This window comes from Hermetia illucens, chromosome 2 (genome assembly GCF_905115235.1).
Source record: "Hermetia illucens chromosome 2, iHerIll2.2.curated.20191125, whole genome shotgun sequence".
Lineage (NCBI taxonomy): Eukaryota > Metazoa > Arthropoda > Insecta > Diptera > Stratiomyidae > Hermetia > Hermetia illucens.
The window spans coordinates 172,955,921-172,974,253 of NC_051850.1; the positions used below are offsets into that span (position 1 = coordinate 172,955,921).

The window sequence follows — 18,333 nt, forward strand, 5'->3', positions numbered from 1 at the left end:
CTTTGGACAAACAAAATGAAATGGTGTTGAAAAATAAAACTTCATCATATTTACCACTCCAATAGGTTTCGATAAATCCCTGAATGATTTCGGATCCGTTAAATCTAATACTTCACTTGTGTAATCTGCTAAAATCCAGGGAAATACTGGATATTGACTTAGATCATTGTACGATCGCCCTGGGGAAGTATTCCGAGATTATCGAAAAATCAATTAATTACGCAAATCGAAACACTATTACCTGCTATTGTGTTTAAGTACATCAAATATTCAAAATTTGAAATCTCTCTATTGACCCATTTCTGTGTTAGGCCAGATGCTCTTAAGAGTTCTGGTGGTGATCGTCCAGAGCCGTAAAGTATATTAGGTGGTTGAAGACTTAGTATTTTCGTGAAGATTTTATTACGAGTCTGAAACGAACATAACTCGTAGGCATAGCTGTTTTGATTGAATTAATTCCAGTAATTACCTTGGTGGTAAAATTCAGAAAATAACTGGTTTGGTCAATAAGAAATATTTCCAGAGCACTTCTCCGAAGATTGTATTTTCGTAAGTGGAGTTCACGAATTTTTGTGATTGGAAATCTGCGAAGATGAATCAAACAAGTTTCAAATGTTTCATATTAAATACTCCAAGAATATACCTGAAGTCCATCTTTTCTTTTCCTTCTCCAGGTGGACTCAAATCAACAAAAGTAAATAGAGTTGCATTTACTTCCAAGCGTCCCTTTACTTTTGTCATGAGAGTTATCAATTCACATTCCTGAGATATAACGGCTTTCTCTAGTGGTACATCTTGATGTTGTGGTTCAACACTTAAACGCATCTCCTCCTCTAACCATAGATTTTCATCCTCAGATAGAAAATCTCGAACAACGGCAGATTTTATGGAAGAGTTGAAGTCCGCCGATATTGGTCTAGGATTGGTAGTTATTAAATTTATGCCAGAAAAGAATTTGTGAATTGGCTGACTTACTTGGTTTCGTTTGTGTTCACCGCATTGTCACGCAGTCTTGCAGCATTTTCGTGATTATCTGGATATAATTGTGGTTCAAGCTTCAACCTCATTCGAGCCACATTTTCATGATTTGATAGTTTCCAAAATTCTTCTTTTGGTTCACTGAAATAAGAAAACAAAGGTTTGATAAATTATTTATAAAAAAATTGGGGGCAGCAGATATTTTTTAGCTATAAATGGTAGAAATCAACGGAAGAGATTTTCCGATGTCTTGGCATTTTGCAATATGGAGAAAAGTGGTGTAACCATAGACAAGAGAACTCTAGCGAAGCTTCGAAAAAGAGACTCAGTATCAGCTAAGCTATACTTCTTAACGTAAGAACTATCCCCAAGAAGGAAATCAATAAATGCATATCGATAACAAATAATAAGAGCTCATAACTATGGTGACATATCAGATCACTGGATTCACTTTTTGGGATATTTCCATCACTTTGTACGATTAAGGGAGATTCCTTCGAGCGCTGCTGGGTAGAATAGGTAGGTAAGCGTCGGGGTCCATAATTTTAATGCCATAGTTACCAAGACCGTGGCCATTGCGTGAGGCAAGGAAAGTGGAATTCGATGGGTTCTGAATTTTAGAGCTACCTTGTAGAGTTCACCAAAGATGCCAAACCCCTCACTCTACATTTCTTTGAGATCACCAAAGAACGTCTGAAGTAGTATCGATTGCCTGATTTTAGTTAGACTTGGTCAATCAGAAAGTGGGTACACGAAGACCGGCCACCTTTTTCGTAGCTTTAAAAGTGCATATCATAAGATATGAGACTGGAGGCATACTCCCTTATTGACTTGCCTTGACTAACTGACAAGTAGGTTAGGTAGATTCCGTTTCCCATCGCTGCTAGCAGGAAATGGAGCGATGGCGTAGGTCAGGACGCCATACAGCCTTTAGGGATATCAAATTGGTGGACCTCGGCGCAAAAGCGGGTTGTCTAGAGTTCCTTACTAAGGCAGGCCTAGACCGGATACCGGTTGTTGCGCCGTTGATGATGATTATTGTTTATTTACAACAAAGGCAAACCTTTGTTGGGCTATGCGGCCAACTTGAGCGAGAATCCTCCTAAGGTCAGTAAGATGGTGAAATTTTGTAGAATTTCTATTGCGGTGCTATGCTTTTGTACTCTAGAAAGCTCAGTGGTGGCATGAGTGGTGGCTACCATAAAGTACAACAGGATTTTGCCTGCTAAAACGTTCAGTGTACCGTTACGGTCTTGATTGAAGTGCTCTAACACACTTCAAGGCCCTGATCCATTATGGATTGTTGCGCCAATGATTATTATTATTATTAAAACGTTCAGGGGCGAAAAGTCCCGTTGGTTGCTCATGTTCTATGTTAGAGCCTACATTTCTGCAAAATTTCGTGATTCTAGGATGAATTTAAGGTGGATTTTGCGGTTAATTAGTAAAATTTCCAGTAATATATTTCTATTATCAACCTTATTTGAACAGATGTCGGTATGGAAGGTATTTCGGAGCCGGGATGCCATATCGTGGCAGCTTCTTGATTTTTTTCGGATTTTTGGGTTGGATAGTTTCTGAGAATGGATCCGTGTCCACCTTTCCAACAAATGTCGAAACTGAGACCTGCTTCGGAAAGTACTAATTGAGATCTTTCATTTGATACCCCCCATAACTATATTTGGTGAAACTAAATTTGCACCAGATAGAGACCTGGGCTGTGGAATTGTCGCCTCTCATTAATGAGTGATCTATTCATTGCCACTTCCGCTTTCTAATCAACTATTTCACGGGGAACTGGCCTGTGCACCGACGAAGTTCTTTTTTCGAAATAGTATCAGGCCAGCGTATCCCGATACGACTTCATAGACAAGTGTTCACGAAGGCTTGAAGCTTTTGGGTAACATTGGGCGTTACCTTTCATGTTCTACGCTACAGTTCAACTTGGTCTTGGTGTTGAGATAACTACACTTCCAGATTTTAGAAAGCGAAGGTGGAACTAGAGTTTTTAATGTGTCTGGTGACATTTAGTTCAGTGCCAACATTGGCAGAAACGACGTTGCCTAGATATATAAATCGATTGAGGCCTTCGATGCTCTGTTCATTAATGCAGATAGGGAGAGCACGATGACCCGACTGAGGACCTTGGTGAGAGACCAAAAAGATGTCATCAGCGTAGTCGAGGTGTTTAAGGAAAGATGTTATCATCCATCCAATCAACTGTTTCGAACAAGGCACCGTGAACATCACCAGAAGAAATAACATCAGTGATAAGAAGCAACCCTGATGGACTCCATTTTGGGTCTCAAAATGCTCTTAAATTTTACCATGATGGAGCAAGTGGCATATGTCGTTTTGAGACCGTTGATAACTTCTCTTATCTAGGGTCGAAAATCACAACCAATAACAACAACGAAGATGAAGTCCGTGCACGGTTGTTGGCCGCACAACCGGTTGTTGTGCCGTTGATGTTATAATGATGATATGTCGGTTTGATAATAGCTATTAGTTTCTTCGGAATGCTCCTTCCATGTAGAGCACTCCAGATACACTCCCTGTTCAGGCTTTCCTAAAACTATCTCGAAATCGATGAAGAGCAAGTGAAGCGAAAATCTAAACTCCGCGCACTGTTCCAAAATTATCCGTGGAGTGTTGATATGGTCAATGCTAGAGGATCCAGAGAGGAACTATGTGCACGCAGATATCCCTCCAGTTGCCACACTCATCCACTTTTTCGACTCACTAGGTAAAGTCTCTGGTTTCCAAAATTGTCGTAGAGAGGGAGTAGCACATTTATAGAAACTGCCGGGGCAACAATGATTAGCTCTGCGGGGGGAGCGTCTAGCCTAGCCGATTTGATCCATCTGAGTGCATTGATGGCCGATAAGATTTCTTTTCTGTTTGAAAGAGCAGTCCGTATCCGCATGTTACCATGACTAGTCATTTCATCCGCAAGAGGGGAAACTTCTACGGGTATGATATGGTTGAGGACAGTGGTGAAATCAGTTTTTGTGTCGACCTTTCGGAGCGTAGCCGATGATCTAAGTAGCACCCGAGAAGAAAGCATTTTTGATGGCGGCTCAAAGCTCGTCGATGTTCTCAGGGTATCTTCCTTCGAAATAGCTTTCCCAGTGTCGAGAAACAGCTGGATCATACAAGCGGTCTATATTGAACTTAGGGGTCGCAGTTCTCTAACCTTGGGAGAAGTGGAGGACGCAACATCTAAACGAAGGTAAGCGACCATCCGATGGTGATGCTTCCCAAGGCCGATGTCAGTGCTTCTTTTGTTATGCACATTTAGAAAATAACCCCTATATCGACTGTTGATCGTAAAGTGCTGAATCTGACTGCTCGTATGATGTCGGTTAGTTGAAACCCAACTGACCTTATGTCAAGCTTTGTGCTCGAACAATGTACCACTAATGACGAGGTGGTGGAAGCTGCAACCTCTTACCGTTATCCTTACGGTCGCTACGTTAGAACGCCTATATTGCAATAGCAGAAGGCTACAAAGGTAGTGCGTCAATTTTTTCACACCGGATTACAGAGGTTTATTTTCTTGGAAACGAAAACCGGATAACGGAAAATTAATACGAAGTGAAACGTTCTACTTGTTCGCGGTTACTTATTAATGGGATTAATTTGCGATATTTGCAGCGCATGACACATGTTTAGTTGCATCCAGTGAGGGATAAGACCTGGTCAGGTTGGACGAGGGAGGAAGGTGGGGAATTTTTCCCGGATTCGGAGTAAACAGAGATTTCAATGGAAAAAAACAATAATCCGGGACCCGCGTTATGTTTACCACGTGCCCGGATTTTCTCTCTGCGGTTGTGGACCTATTACGCCAAAAATGTGGTTTATAGTTCTTCTAGTTATCACATCTAAGTGAATTTGCGCCATATCAAGGCCTTGTTTTCTCCCGTTTAATGCGTAATATTCCTAAATTTTCCATAATTAAACCCATCATTTTTACATGTCATGTGAATGCAAACATAATGAGGCAACTTTTGTCAACTTTGCAGGTTTGCAAGTTTAAAGTACCGGTAAAATAAGACATATCGAAATTTAGATCAAAAATTGATTTTGAAATTTCTTTAAAGTTTGAGCAGCTATCTCTTAGAAGGGATGATGACCCTAGTTTCCAAAAATGGTATTAAATCTGAGATTAAATGATTTCCACTCGAAAATTGCGATTTTTTTGGGAAGGTCAAGCTTTCTGACGCTACCCACGAAAAGCGCTATAACTCTGCAATCGTAAAAGATAGAGTATCTATTCCCTGGACCAATTTTCAAGTGGTACTATCCACCATCAAAATTTCTACCATCGTGAACACCTTGTATAATAAGTTTTCACGTCTCGTTATTTTTTTCGAATGGTGGGAAAAAGATGCAATACTGCTATGAAGAAGGTCATCTAAAAGTAAACGGATTTTCGTTTATTTTCTGAACTTTATCAACTAAAGTCGATCTATGTAAAAAAATCCCATCCTAATCCCTACCTGGTTGAACCATTTTTTTAGATTTTTGTATATCCTACGTGAGATGTTTTCAACGTGAGAGAGTGAGGTAGTCCAATAAGAGGTGGGTGGATGTTTCACCCTCTGCGTTGTATATGCAGATCCCCATTGTGCGCAGATGCTTTCTTCGAGGCAATATCCGTTTATTGCACCTACCAGTGTCTCCAGTCTCAGTTTACTTAGTTTCAGTTTTTAAGCTGTTTTAATCCGCCATGCATCCTTCAGTATTTGACTTGCTTATAGCCTACCAATATCTCAAAACGATGGGATTCAGCTTCCAGTCTCGTATAGTTCTTAAAACTGTGTCCTTGCTGATTTCAAGTGCATGTTTTGGGTTCTGGTGTCGTTAACTGGTTTTTGGCAGCCAGATGACTATTATTTTGATGATTCCAATTCTCCCTGTGACGAAAAATCATTATATATCTCCAGGGCTGGATTTGTAATTGCGTTAACAATTCTGCGGTGCTCATATGCGAAAGACATCCACATTCAGTTCAACGAACGCTACGAGTTCCAAGGGTGGCAATTCTAGCAGCGTCTCTAGTGCAAGGGTGAATGTGCTCTTCATGACACCTGCCTTGCCGCGGTCGGTGTGCCTTTGAAATGGAGACAATTTCTTGGCAGCGTGCCTCTGCTGCTCATCCCCCCTCTCCCCTCTGTGGCCGCCATACTAGTGCTTCATAGATAAGCTTCATGGGATGGAAATTTGAGTTCGGCTAACATCCTCTTCTTGTTTTAGGTAAACACCAGGAGAGTGATCTTGTTAGGGTTCATTGTGAGATTCTCCCATTTATACCACCTTTTTTTTAGACTTAGAGTTTGTTGCTCCAGTAGAGGTGGTAGCACTTCCCCTTGGGCAGTCTGTGCAAATGAGGGCGAACAAATATGATTGAGTTAGCCTGCGTTCCAGCATCGATTGTATATATGAAGTGCCTTCTATACCGTGACTCCTGGCAGCTAGAACCATTAATACAAAGGGGGCGTTATTTAGGGTACCTATTATATCCATCAGGGCTATGATAGCCTTCTCTTCTTTGATAGTTGCGCACTCAACTTCCGATACCAGTTGATGTAGTGAGGCTTGTAAGCTTGACAATTGTATGAAAATAGGAAAGAAGGATGGGCTGTGGCTTTGACCACTTAACTTTATATCCGAATGTAAAAAACGATTTTTTATAATACTTGTAAGAGCATGTATTTTGTAGAGTGTGTATAAATGAAAAAAATGACGAGAAAAATTTACATTGACAATGAAGTGACAAATTTACAATGGATGTGACGCTTAAAATTGCAATACTAATTTTCGATCTAAATGAAAATGGCAGGATAAGGTCGCGATGATGAGATGAAAAATTTCAGTACTAGATTTTTCACAGTAGTTGACGAGCGCGCAGGTACACAGACTATATATCTCTTTCTATCCGTTGGACGGTTTAGACAAGGACAGATCGGGCAGCTACGACTGGGGCAGCAACAGCCTTAGCGGCTACAACTGGAGCAGCAACAGCGGCAACTGGAACATCCTTTTGGACGACTGCGTTGAAACCGTTGATTGGATCAGCATAGTAGTTGACAGTGCGTCGGCTACCGTCGGGTTCGATGAGAGAGTAGGATCCCTTGACGATGTCTCCATCACGGGTTTCTTCTTGGGTCTTTGAGTCTCCGGTGAGAGCGTCTTGTACATCGTAGGCGTATGTGTATTGTGGGTGGGCATCTACGACTTCAGCGCGAGCGGCAACGACTGGAGCAGCAGCAACAACTGGGGCAGCACGAGCAGCTACAATTGGGGCAGCACGGGCGGCAAATACAGGGGCAGCAGCGGCAACTGGAGCAGCGACCAAAGGAGCGGCACGAGCGGCAACAATTGGGGCGGGAGCGGCTAACAATGGGGCGGCGCGGGCAGCTAAGACTGGAGCACTGTATGCCAATGGAGCAGCTCGTGCTGCCACAAGAGGAGTAGAGTATGCTAGTGGTGCTGGGTGGAGTAATCCTGCGTTGACAGATAGAGCCAAGCTGGCTACAACTGCAATCTGAAATCCAGAGAGTGTACGTTGTGCGTTGTAATTATCCAAATATCGTTTGTTGAATCAGAGAGGATATCCGTATAAAGGACTATATCCCAATGACTGGTAATTAACAATCGGCGAAAACGGTATAGATGCGCTTCTCAGCAATCAGCTAAGTGAGTGGAAGTTGACTTCCATCATAACTCCACAATGTCAAGTTGAAACTACTGCAAGGTGATACCCTTTTAAGTAGATCAACTATCGACATGGCGAATGATTTAGCAAAGCCGCGGAAGCACCACTAATACACGATCTTGCCGAAACGTTATCCACAGTCATTGAGGAAGATGTCCTTAAGTACACGAATAGAGGATCACAATGGTCTCCTCGAGGATTACTTACAATAAGCGGACTCATTGTAGGCTTAGGTTGATTGTTTTCACTGTCTGATGAACGAAAATGAACTGATGTGCTTACTACCATTGCGTTTGCCTATTTATAGTTGGAGAAATTTTCAATGCATTTTGTCCATTGTCCACTTGCCTACCCATAATCCAATTCACTTTGTCCAACGCCTCGTCTTCGCATTCATTTCCAATAAAATTTGCTTCATTTACCAGGCGTCACTTTGAGCAATACTTGGGTCATTCAAAACCGAATCACGTATATCGGGTAATACTGTGGCAATTGTCGTTTTAATATTCAACGCATGTCCGTGATGATTCGAAAAAATAAAATTCTTTTTGTTGTTGCTTTGAAGCGTCAAAACTAATGCTTGTAACAGTTTTTGGGGAATGAATAATCGAATACGATTTGGTTTTTACAGTTGATCATATGTAATGAGTTCGAACAGAAGATTGTCTTAAAATTAATGGTTTTTTGAAGGATTGATTGGGATATCTAAAGTCCAACTCAAATCTTAAATGTCGTTGATATTCCTTAATTTGGTAATGATTGTATGGTTATCGCAATCCTTTTAGTTTATTGGACTTAATCAATCTTTTCTCGTGACTTCTTATTGTTATTTTATAAATTTAATGCGGCTACGTGTTAACTCCTTATGGATGCGTACATGGTGTATGAGGAGGAAAACAAGGAATTCCTTTTTTTTTATTCGGGATTATCATTTTTCCATTATAGATAGTCATTTACAGACAAGTGTTACAGCCAGTTTAAACATTTGAATGATTGACTATTACTCTGTTCTCATAAATAATCCATGCTAGTAGTATATTGGCAGAAAGTCTATTTTGAAGTCATATCGATTATCCTTGGTACTTTGTATCAAGCAGGGAAATGGTATTTGTAGGGAACGTAAAAAGTAGCTCTGGATGCGGACAAAAGAGGCCTGGATTACACTTTTCAATAATAGCTCTGATACTTCATCAAGGTATTCTGGACTAGAAAATGAAAATTAATGTTAATATCCAGGTCAGATACAGAGGATAGACTACATAATGGGAGGATAATGATGTTGGTTGCCACTTTATGCAGGGAAACAGGTTTTTATATTATCTTGGACATACTGTTGGATTGAAAAATCCGGCCAGAAGATAATTGTATATTTTCACGGGGCTACCCCATTTATTAAGTAAAAATTCATATAATTCTTTGCATAAATGGATTCTAAATGGATTAGTCTAGTCGTCCGAGCTCCACACCAAAGTATCGCAACTCACCACGACTTCAAACTCACCCGCCTCTGTGGCTCGCCTACCTGTCTGTACCAAGTTGACAGCCACGGGGAAGGCAGAGCAACCTGGCGGAAAGGGTCTGCCGTCAACAGGAAAAATAAAAAGAACGGAGAGCCGTCAACCAAAAAAAAAATAAATAAACATAATAAATTTATGAATTAAAAAATAACTTAAAATAAATATTAATGAATTAACAAAATAAAATAAAATGAATTAACCAAATCATAAATAAAAAAAAATACTCATCATCATCATCAACGGCGCAACAACCGGTATCCGGTCTAGGCCTGCCTTAATAAGGAACTCCAGACATCCCGGTTTTGCGCCGAGGTCCACCAATTCGATATCCCTAAAAGCTGTCTGGCGTCCTGACCCACGCCATCGCTCCATCTTAGGCAGGGTCTGCCTCGTCTTCTTTTTCTACCATACATATTGCCCTTAGAGACTTTCCGGGTGGGATCATCCTCATCCATACGGATTAAGTGATCCGGCCACCGTAACCTATTGAGCCGGATTTTATCCACAACCGGACGGTCATGGTATCGCTCATAGATTTCGTCATTGTGTAGGCTACGGAATCGTCATTCCTCATGTAGGGGGCCAAAAATTCTTCGGAGGATTCTTCTCTCGAACGCGGCCAAGAGTTCGCAATTTTTCGTGCTAAGAACCCAAGTTTCCGAGGAATACATGAGGACTGGCAAGATCATAGTCTTGTACAGTAAGAGCTTTGACCCTATGGTGAGACGTTTTGAGCGGAACAGTCTTTGTAAGCTGAAATAGGCTCTGTTGGCTGACAACAACCGTGCGCGGATTTCATCATCGTAGTTGTTGTCGGTTGTGATTTTCGACCCTAAATAGGAGAAATTATCAACGGTCTCAAAGTTGTATTCTCCTAATCTTATTCTTCTTCGTGTTTGACCAGTGCGGTTTTATGTTGTTGGTTGATTCGTCTTCGGTGCTGTCGTTGCTACCATATATTGTCTTGCCTTCATTGATGTGCAGCCCAAGATCTCGCGCCGCCTGCTCGATCTGGATGAAGGCAGTTTGTACGTCTCGGGTGCTTCTTCCCATGATGTCGATATCGTCAGCATAGGCCAGTAATTGGGTGGACTTGAAGAGGATCGTACCTCTTTATTTACCTCAGCATCACGGATCACTTTCTCAAGGGCCAGGTTAAAGACGCATGATAGGGCATCCCCTTATCTTACATCGTTGTTGATGTCGAATGGTCTTGAGAGTGATCCTGCTGCTTTTATCTGGCCTCGCACATTGGTCAGGGTCAGCCTAGTCAGTCTTATTAATTTTGTCGGGATACCGAATTCTCTCATGGCCGTGTACAGTTTTACCCTGGCTATGCTATCATAGGCGGCTTTAAAGTCGATGAATAGATGGTGCAACTGTTGTCCATACTCCAACAGTTTTTCCATCGCTTGCCGCAGAGAGAAAATCTGATTTGTTGCTGATTTGCGTGGTGTAGTCTCTTTGGTACGGGTCAATGATGTTCTGGGCGTATGGGGTTATCCGGCCTAGCAAGATAGTGGAGAATATCTTATAGATGGTACTCAGCAACGTGATACCTCTATAATTGCTGCACTGTGTGATATCTCCCTTTTTATGTATGAGACAGATAATGCCTCGTTGCCAATCGTCAGGCATTGATTCGCTGTCCCATACCTTGAGTGCAAGTTGATGAACCACTTGATGTAACTGGTCGCCTCCATATTTAACCAATTCGGCTGTAATTCCATCGGCTCTTGGCGACTTATGATTTTTTAGAGGGTGAATTGCACGGACTGTTTCTCCTAAACTTGGTGGTGGCAGTATTTGTCCGTCGTCTTCAGTTGGCGGGACCTCCAACTCGCCGATGTTCTGGTTGTTCAGTAGCTCATCAAAGTACTCAACCCATCGCTCTAATATGCCCATTCTGTCGGAAATCAGATTTCCCTCTTTGTCTCGGCAGGATGAGCATCGAGGTGTATAAGGCTTCATCCTGCTAACTTGTTGGTAAAACTTCCGCGCCTGGTGCGGTTGCTCCCTGTATTTTTCTAGTTCACAGACTTGTTGGTTCTGCCAGACTTCCTTTTTCCATCTGTGAAGTCGCTTCTCCGCTCGACGGAGTTCATGATAAGTCTCTGCGCGGCCCGCGTTCTTTGAGAATGCAACATTACTCGGTATGCGGCATTCTTCCGTTCCGCTGCTAGCTTACATTCACCGTCAAACCAGCCGTTCCGACTCCTTTTGCGGCTGGGGCCAAGTATACTTGTGGTCGGCCAAGTATACTTGTGATAACGTTCTTCAGATGATTGTGAAGATCATTTGTTGATGCTTCATCTCCAGGTCCTCTGTTGACTGCGGTTATTGCGGCATCCATTTCCCTCTTATAGGTGTCGCGGAGGGTTTTGTTGTGGATGGCTTCAGTGTTCACTTTCATTTGATTGTCAGAGGGGATTCTAGGTGGTATTGTTATTCGAGCTCGGAGCACCATGCCAACGAGATAGTGATCCGAGTCTATATTGGCCCCCCTATATGTTCTGATATTCATCAAGGCTGAGAGGTGGCGGCGTTCGATCAACACGTGGTCAATTTGGTTGAAAGTAGTCCCGTCTGGAGAGGCCCACGTATGTTTGTGGACCGCTTTCCGCGCAAACCAGGTACTTCCAACAACCATTTCGTGTGACCCTGCTAATTGAATAGTCCGCAGTCCGTCATTTGTTTTTTCGTGTAAGCTATGGAAGCCAATGTATCGCCTGAATACTGACTCCTTCCCTACTTGGCTGTTAAAATCCCCAAGTATGATTTTGATATCATATCTGGGACAGGCTTCGAGGGTTCGTTCTACTGCCTCGTAGAAGGTATCCTCTGTAGGGGCGTGAACGTTTATGAGGCTTATATTTCCAACCTCGCCAGCGCAGAGTGCATAGCCGTTCGCTTATATTTTCAAAGCCGATAACAGCAGGTTTCATTTTTTGGCTGACTAAGAAACCTAAAATACTACAGAACTTTAAATAGAAAAACTAATTTTTCTTCAAAATCCTTTTAATTTAATAGGTACAGTGGAGGTTGAAACCTCGAAAGAAAATCAAATCAAAAATCAAATACAAGAGAACTCTACGGCAGAGATTACGGTGAAGTAGATAAACCACGCGACATATGCGTGATCCAAGTATTGAATTTGAAGTCAATGCTGCCATGATTTTCCCTAAATCCAAAACATCCTCTATGCAGGATACCAGTCAAACTGGATTTTTTCAACATCTTCTTCTTTAAACGAACTTACTGGTTCTACATCGCAACTTAACTTTGCCAAATTTAAAACGATCACGCCGTACTTAATAGCCGGTACGGCGAATATAAAACAAGTCGGGAAACCGGAAGCTTGACGCTTCAGGTATAAAAGGTTTTGTGTTTCTCTCTGTGAGGAGCATAACGTTGGCTGATAGCATTGAACCGAGATATGTAAATCGCTCAGTTCTGGGCAGGTTTCTGCCATCGCCAGAACTGAGAGAATTAAATATCTCGAGGGGCAGGTTGCTGCCATTGCCAGAACTCAGCGATTTAAATATATCGAGTCAATGCTATCAGCCAATGGAGAACTGCTTAAAGAAATTGCTTCACGTATCAACACAATCTAGATGAGGTGGCATTCCACAACTGGTGGGTCACATAATTCACGCTAAGGAGAATTCACTTACCAATATTGGTCTGAACATCGAAGTCAATCATCAGTCATCGAATAAGCAACCAAAAAGCCGGTCGAAACGACGGTGGCTTGATACGCTGGATGGGGAGTTAAAGGCCTCACGATTACATCCTGATCAGGCATTTGATAAAAAAAAAGTGACGAAACCCATCACGACGAGCCGACCTCGCTTGTGAACGGAACAAAGGCTGAAGAAAAAGATGTGAGGAGCGACGAGTGTACGATATCTCCGTGTCACATAGCTAAAAATTTCATTGCCCTCTATTTTTTAGAAAGCGATTTAAATAAATCATTTGATGGAAAGTTATGTATTAATAATATAATAGTCAACCTCATATGCTTCACACTCTGAGTTAAATGACAAGAATGTAACCTAAATCAAATTTAAAAAAAAAGGCTGGGGAGAATTAGATTGTTCTAAAATGGAATTTTAATATTTCACTCGAATATCAATTATTCTCGTTAATTATGACGTCAGTATCTTATTTGTATGGCTTAGGATGCTGTTTATTCGCACGAAATTGATAAGTTTGAACTGCTATAACTTTGACACTAATAGTTAGATTTTCATGAAACTTAGCATGTGTATGCACTTAAGGGTAGTTTTTTAGGCAATTTCTAAACGCACCACAATGATTTTTTTTCAGATTTTTCCTTTCCTTTCGCATCTCAACCTTTGCAAATATCTTCGAACAGGAGTTATCGATGAACATCTTGATAGGAAAGACACTATCCACTAGCCAAACAGATCATTTGGTTAGTTCTGAAACACTACGATTCAATAGTATCTTTCACTCGCACCTAAATTTCTCCATGTTAATCGCTAGCTTTCTAGATGAGCGGGAATACCAACGGAAAAGTCAATAATAGCTGTTCTCTCCATATAACAGCCTGGCTGGAATCCAACAAAGCTTCGTTTTCATCGCAACCCTATTGTCGCTGTTCACAGCCAATGTTCCTAAACTCACCTGCGAACTTAATCCGGTCAAAATTTTTGCGCGGATACATAGTACGTGGTGTAACTAGCTTGAACTCATATTTAGGTAAACTCTATCAATATTTTATCAAGTGGAAATGAGCCCTAATCACACGAAAATGCTAAGCATTGGTCTTTAGAGAAAAATGAAGATAAAAGCGAAAGTCGTTTCTGAACTTAGAAACCTATCGCTGAGAACACATACCACTGCCATTTCAACAACGAAACAGATCATACCTTGAAATAATAAAACTTGTTTTTTCTATTCGCTAGTGTTGACTTTTATTTTGCAAATACTGATATTTCGGGAAGCACTTGTTCCCTTCATCAGTGTTAACAAGTCTGCTTATCAGTGGGTTTATTAGCTATATTTATACTAATCTAATCGCTGTGATCATCTTGAATAAAAAATGTAAACGGTATTTCAACGTGCGGACTTAACCACAATCCGCCAACTAGGATTATTAAAAAAATATTGAAAGCTAAATTTTTGGTGCCTTGATAAACTTTTCTTTGCAAATTTTGGTGTTTTTCTCAAAGCTGAATGTTGAAAATCTGCTTTTCACGACTTATTCAGAACATATTTCTACGGTCCGCAAACTAGGATAATTGCGATTCATTCGGTAGTTTTTTTTATTCATTAATGACGCCTCGAAAAAACACCAAAATTCACAAAAAAAGTTTAACAAGGCAACAAAAATTTTGTTTTCGATATTCAATATTTTTTAAGAATCCTAGGTTGCGAACAGTGGTTAAGTCTGCACATTACAATTCCGTTTACATTTTTGCTTTAAGATGATCACAGCACCCGCTACGCATGCTCAAGATGTTAATAAATATATGGTGAAAAATTCATATTTGTATCTTTATCCAGTTCTTCACAAAAAATTTCTAAAAAAAACGAAGGAAGTTGCAATATCCTCTTCAGAAATATCTACTTGTCTGACATTACGGCGAAAGTCCGTTTATCTTTTTCTGTAGTATCTATATTATTTTAGCATATTTCAGCTAAAGAGATAGGTATTATGTAACAATTTTAGGATCAATTCTCTGTCACGAAAAAATAATGTTTTCTATAATTATACACGAAGTATGTATATCATACGAATAGATAGTTCAAGCACTTTAATACTAAACCATAATCAGTAGAATAAGATACGCGATACAAGTTGTAAGTCATCACTATCAAAAATTGGCAATCAATCAATATTCTATCATGTTTGAGCTAGCAATCTTTCAGTCTTCTTTGCGTACATTACGTATACAACCCCACATTGTGAACTTAATACGAAAAAATCGAGAGGCATGTGACAATTGGAATCCATCTAATATCGAATTCAAATTGAACTGAAAGGAGGACACGGTCCCTACGTGATTCAAAAATTAATTATTCGCTACGCAAAACTTTTAAAACCGTTGAATCGGATTGAGACATTGTGGTTGCTGAATGCATTTTCGTATGCTCTACATTGAGGGAGTTTCTTTGCGCTTGAAATACATAATGTATGAAAATTCAAAGATCACACATAGCAGTAGTTTTATAATACATAAAACATAATATATGATAGTACCAAATATTACAGTATTAACTATATTAAGAGAATATTTATATTCGAAAAGATTTAGCAGTTCTGTTTATAGCTTAGTTTCGAGGATGTATCTAAGCTAGTGTATGATAATGTAATGTATCAGATACCAGATCCGGTAGATTTACATTTTCTTTTTTTGTTGCCATTGCCGAAAAAGCCAAGCAATTTTGAAATAGTCGAACAAATGGGAGTTAGAATGTAGACATTAGAGAATATTGAGTAGGCAAATGGCAAGTATGCAACGTGTTAATCCGATCGTTCCGAAGTTTGAATGACCATGATGATGATCCTGATGTCATTAAAAGGTAGTATTTATGATATATAAGTATTTATTGCCCCAATTTATCTCATTGAAATTATGCTATTCGAAAATTAGTAAGCGTTTTATGATGTATCGCTAAGGTGTCTTCACAAACTGCATTTCTTAGGAAATGCCTTAATTACTTCAGAAAACTGCTATAAAAGGTTTTATGGTTTTCTTATATGAGAAAATTGGTTGTAGGACTTTCAATTTGTAATGTGACTTTGATAATATATGATTGGTTAGGATACAGTAAAATTTCATAATCAATTAAATTTTGACCTACTATAACTTTGTTAATAATAATAGGATTTCCATCAAACTTTTCAATATTGTGCACCGTGTGATGGTATATATCCTGCAGAATTTTCACTTTTCAAAGCGGGTTTATCAATAAATTAACATAGTAAAATAATTTACTATCATTATCATCAACGGTGTAACAACCAGTATAACGTCTAGACCTGACATCCCGGCTTTTTCATCAAAGTTCACCAGATCTAATTCGATATTCCAAGCAAGTGTACTTCCGAGGTACGATCTGCGACGCACTTTTTTTCTACCACAGAAATTGCCTATACCGAATTTCCAGGCTGGAAGAGCCTTACCGCTACGGGCTAGGTGTCGCGGTGAGTAGGACAAAGATGGGTGGGAAAAATCTTCGCTACAGAAAAAACCCCGCTGCTATGTTACCAAACCCTATCTCCTCGAAATTGGTTGCATCACGTAACTGTTGCGAGATTCTTTGAAGAGGATTCTTGAGAGGAAGAGGCTGCTGGACGAAAGCCCTAGTTTTTATGTGGATATACTAAAAAACTCTTCAATCATAACGAATACAAAAGAAGAAAGTTGAATTTGGGGTAGGAATATACATATATTTCAAAGTTGGCACGTGCCATGACCCCGGTGGGCTTTGCACTAACTACAGTGATAGTGAGGAGTGTGTCGAACTTCAACATAAATTATCCTTTTAGGAGAGTTGCTAAGATAGTTGGATTATCGACAGCAAAGTTCGCTGATGGTCACAAATTATCCAAACTACTTCGATGAAGAAGCAAGAATTGACCCTCACCGAACTTGGAGCAAAAATCTTATGGAATGTGTTAACGCTGTTTAATTGCGTGTGTACAGATTGTGAAGAATACAATTCAGGACTAGGTCCATGTCATTAAATTTATCTAGTTGCTATTGAGGACTGCACTGGGAACTGTGAGCGCAGAAAGTGCCTACTATGTGGGAAAAACTTCCTCAAGGCCGGAGACAGGAGTTGCTCGAAATGGGTTCAATTAATTAAAAATGTAGAGATTGCTTCGATCAAAAACATAACGATTGAAGAAGCTGCTCGGGTGTCTAAAAACTACTATAGCCCTTTGCTGAGTTCGGGTAGCTATGATTGTATGTTCCCTTCTCTTCCTAGTACCTTGGTACCGAGAGTACCACTCTGGACTTAAATACGCTCAGCCAGATTTAGCAATGTCGTGCAAAGGAAAAGCCCGAACGTTAGCTAGCAGAATGCCCAAGCTTTCAAACCAACCACTCCGGTTTATGAGAACCTTCTGTATGCGGTGGTATCAAAGTACCAGAAGGAAATCACCAAAATATTGTGAATCCTGAATGAAACTGCTATATAACTTCAGAGTAAAGTTGCTGGCATAGTGAAGCACTTAATCAGACCTATTTAGAAAGTGATCGCCTAAACTCTCGCTGTAGCATAGGTGAAAATACTGCAATATAACGTTTAAAGCTTTATGGCAAATAAATTAAACATAGAATATTATGCTAATGACAACTGCTTCTATATTATTGCGCGGGTAGAAACCTACACTTTCAACTCCCTTTCTAAATTCATCTTTGGATTTAACCTTATAGCTAAGTTTAGGGAGGACAGGTATGATGGTGTCCTTTTGGGTTGCCTTAAATCCATTCGCTTCCACCGAGTCAGCTATGTTTCAGACTATGATATTGGCATAGGGGAAACGTTCAACCTCTCTTCCAGTTTTGTAACTGTTTTGGTTTATCTCCCTCCCAGTATCTCCAACAGGGATTTCAACACAGCTGTTAGGAGGTTCCTACTTTTTGTGAAAAATATAACAAACTCATCACGGGGGATCTGAATGGATGATTACCTCAGCAATGGCAATTGTAGATGTCTCAAGGTTGCGATCCTCAATTCCTCATTTATCTTTTTTAATAATGGTATGCCCACTTTTAACAACCCACGGTCAATGTCTAACCAATTCGGCTCGGTCCTTGACATTGCTTTTGCAAATTCTGTCAGTCAGTGTTGGCAGTGGAATCCGATTACGGCCAAAATATCTAATAGTCACCACACTCCCATTTGTATCTCAACGCAGGTGCTCAATGTCCCTCCTAAATTCAAGACTGATTCGAGAAGGTTAAAGGCGTGCGTCAGCAACTTAGCGCCGCAGAGGGATCTTCCCGCTCGAACGAACCTTTTGAAAAAGGAAATTGATGACACAACTAGATTTTACACTAACCACACTCGCGCCAGCCAAAAATGTGATGTAACCTACAGCTTAAGTTCTACTTTAAAAGGAAACAAATTGCT

General features: G+C 40.4%; 2 protein-coding genes across 5 annotated transcripts in view; both read right to left on the reverse strand.

The window, feature by feature from the left end:
• LOC119649588 (neurobeachin-like protein 1) overlaps positions 1 to 18,333 on the reverse strand; it is a 204,629-nt gene that overhangs the window by 42,123 nt on the left and 144,173 nt on the right. For all 4 annotated transcript variants that reach the window (XM_038051797.1, XM_038051794.1, XM_038051795.1 and 1 more), the window contains 5 exons: positions 976 to 1,119; positions 644 to 916; positions 470 to 584; positions 242 to 410; positions 55 to 179 (listed from right to left, as the gene is read on the reverse strand). In XM_038051797.1, coding sequence (XP_037907725.1) covers positions 55 to 179; positions 242 to 410; positions 470 to 584; positions 644 to 916; positions 976 to 1,119 — 826 coding nt within the window. The remainder of the gene's footprint in view (positions 1 to 54; positions 180 to 241; positions 411 to 469; positions 585 to 643; positions 917 to 975; positions 1,120 to 18,333) is intronic.
• LOC119649590 (larval cuticle protein A3A-like) lies at positions 6,668 to 8,048 on the reverse strand. Its single transcript, XM_038051799.1, has 2 exons — positions 7,907 to 8,048; positions 6,668 to 7,528 (listed from the first exon to the last, which is right to left on the reverse strand). Exons 1-2 carry the CDS (start codon positions 7,985 to 7,987, stop codon positions 6,932 to 6,934), a joined length of 678 nt encoding a protein of 225 aa, XP_037907727.1. The 5' UTR covers positions 7,988 to 8,048; the 3' UTR covers positions 6,668 to 6,931.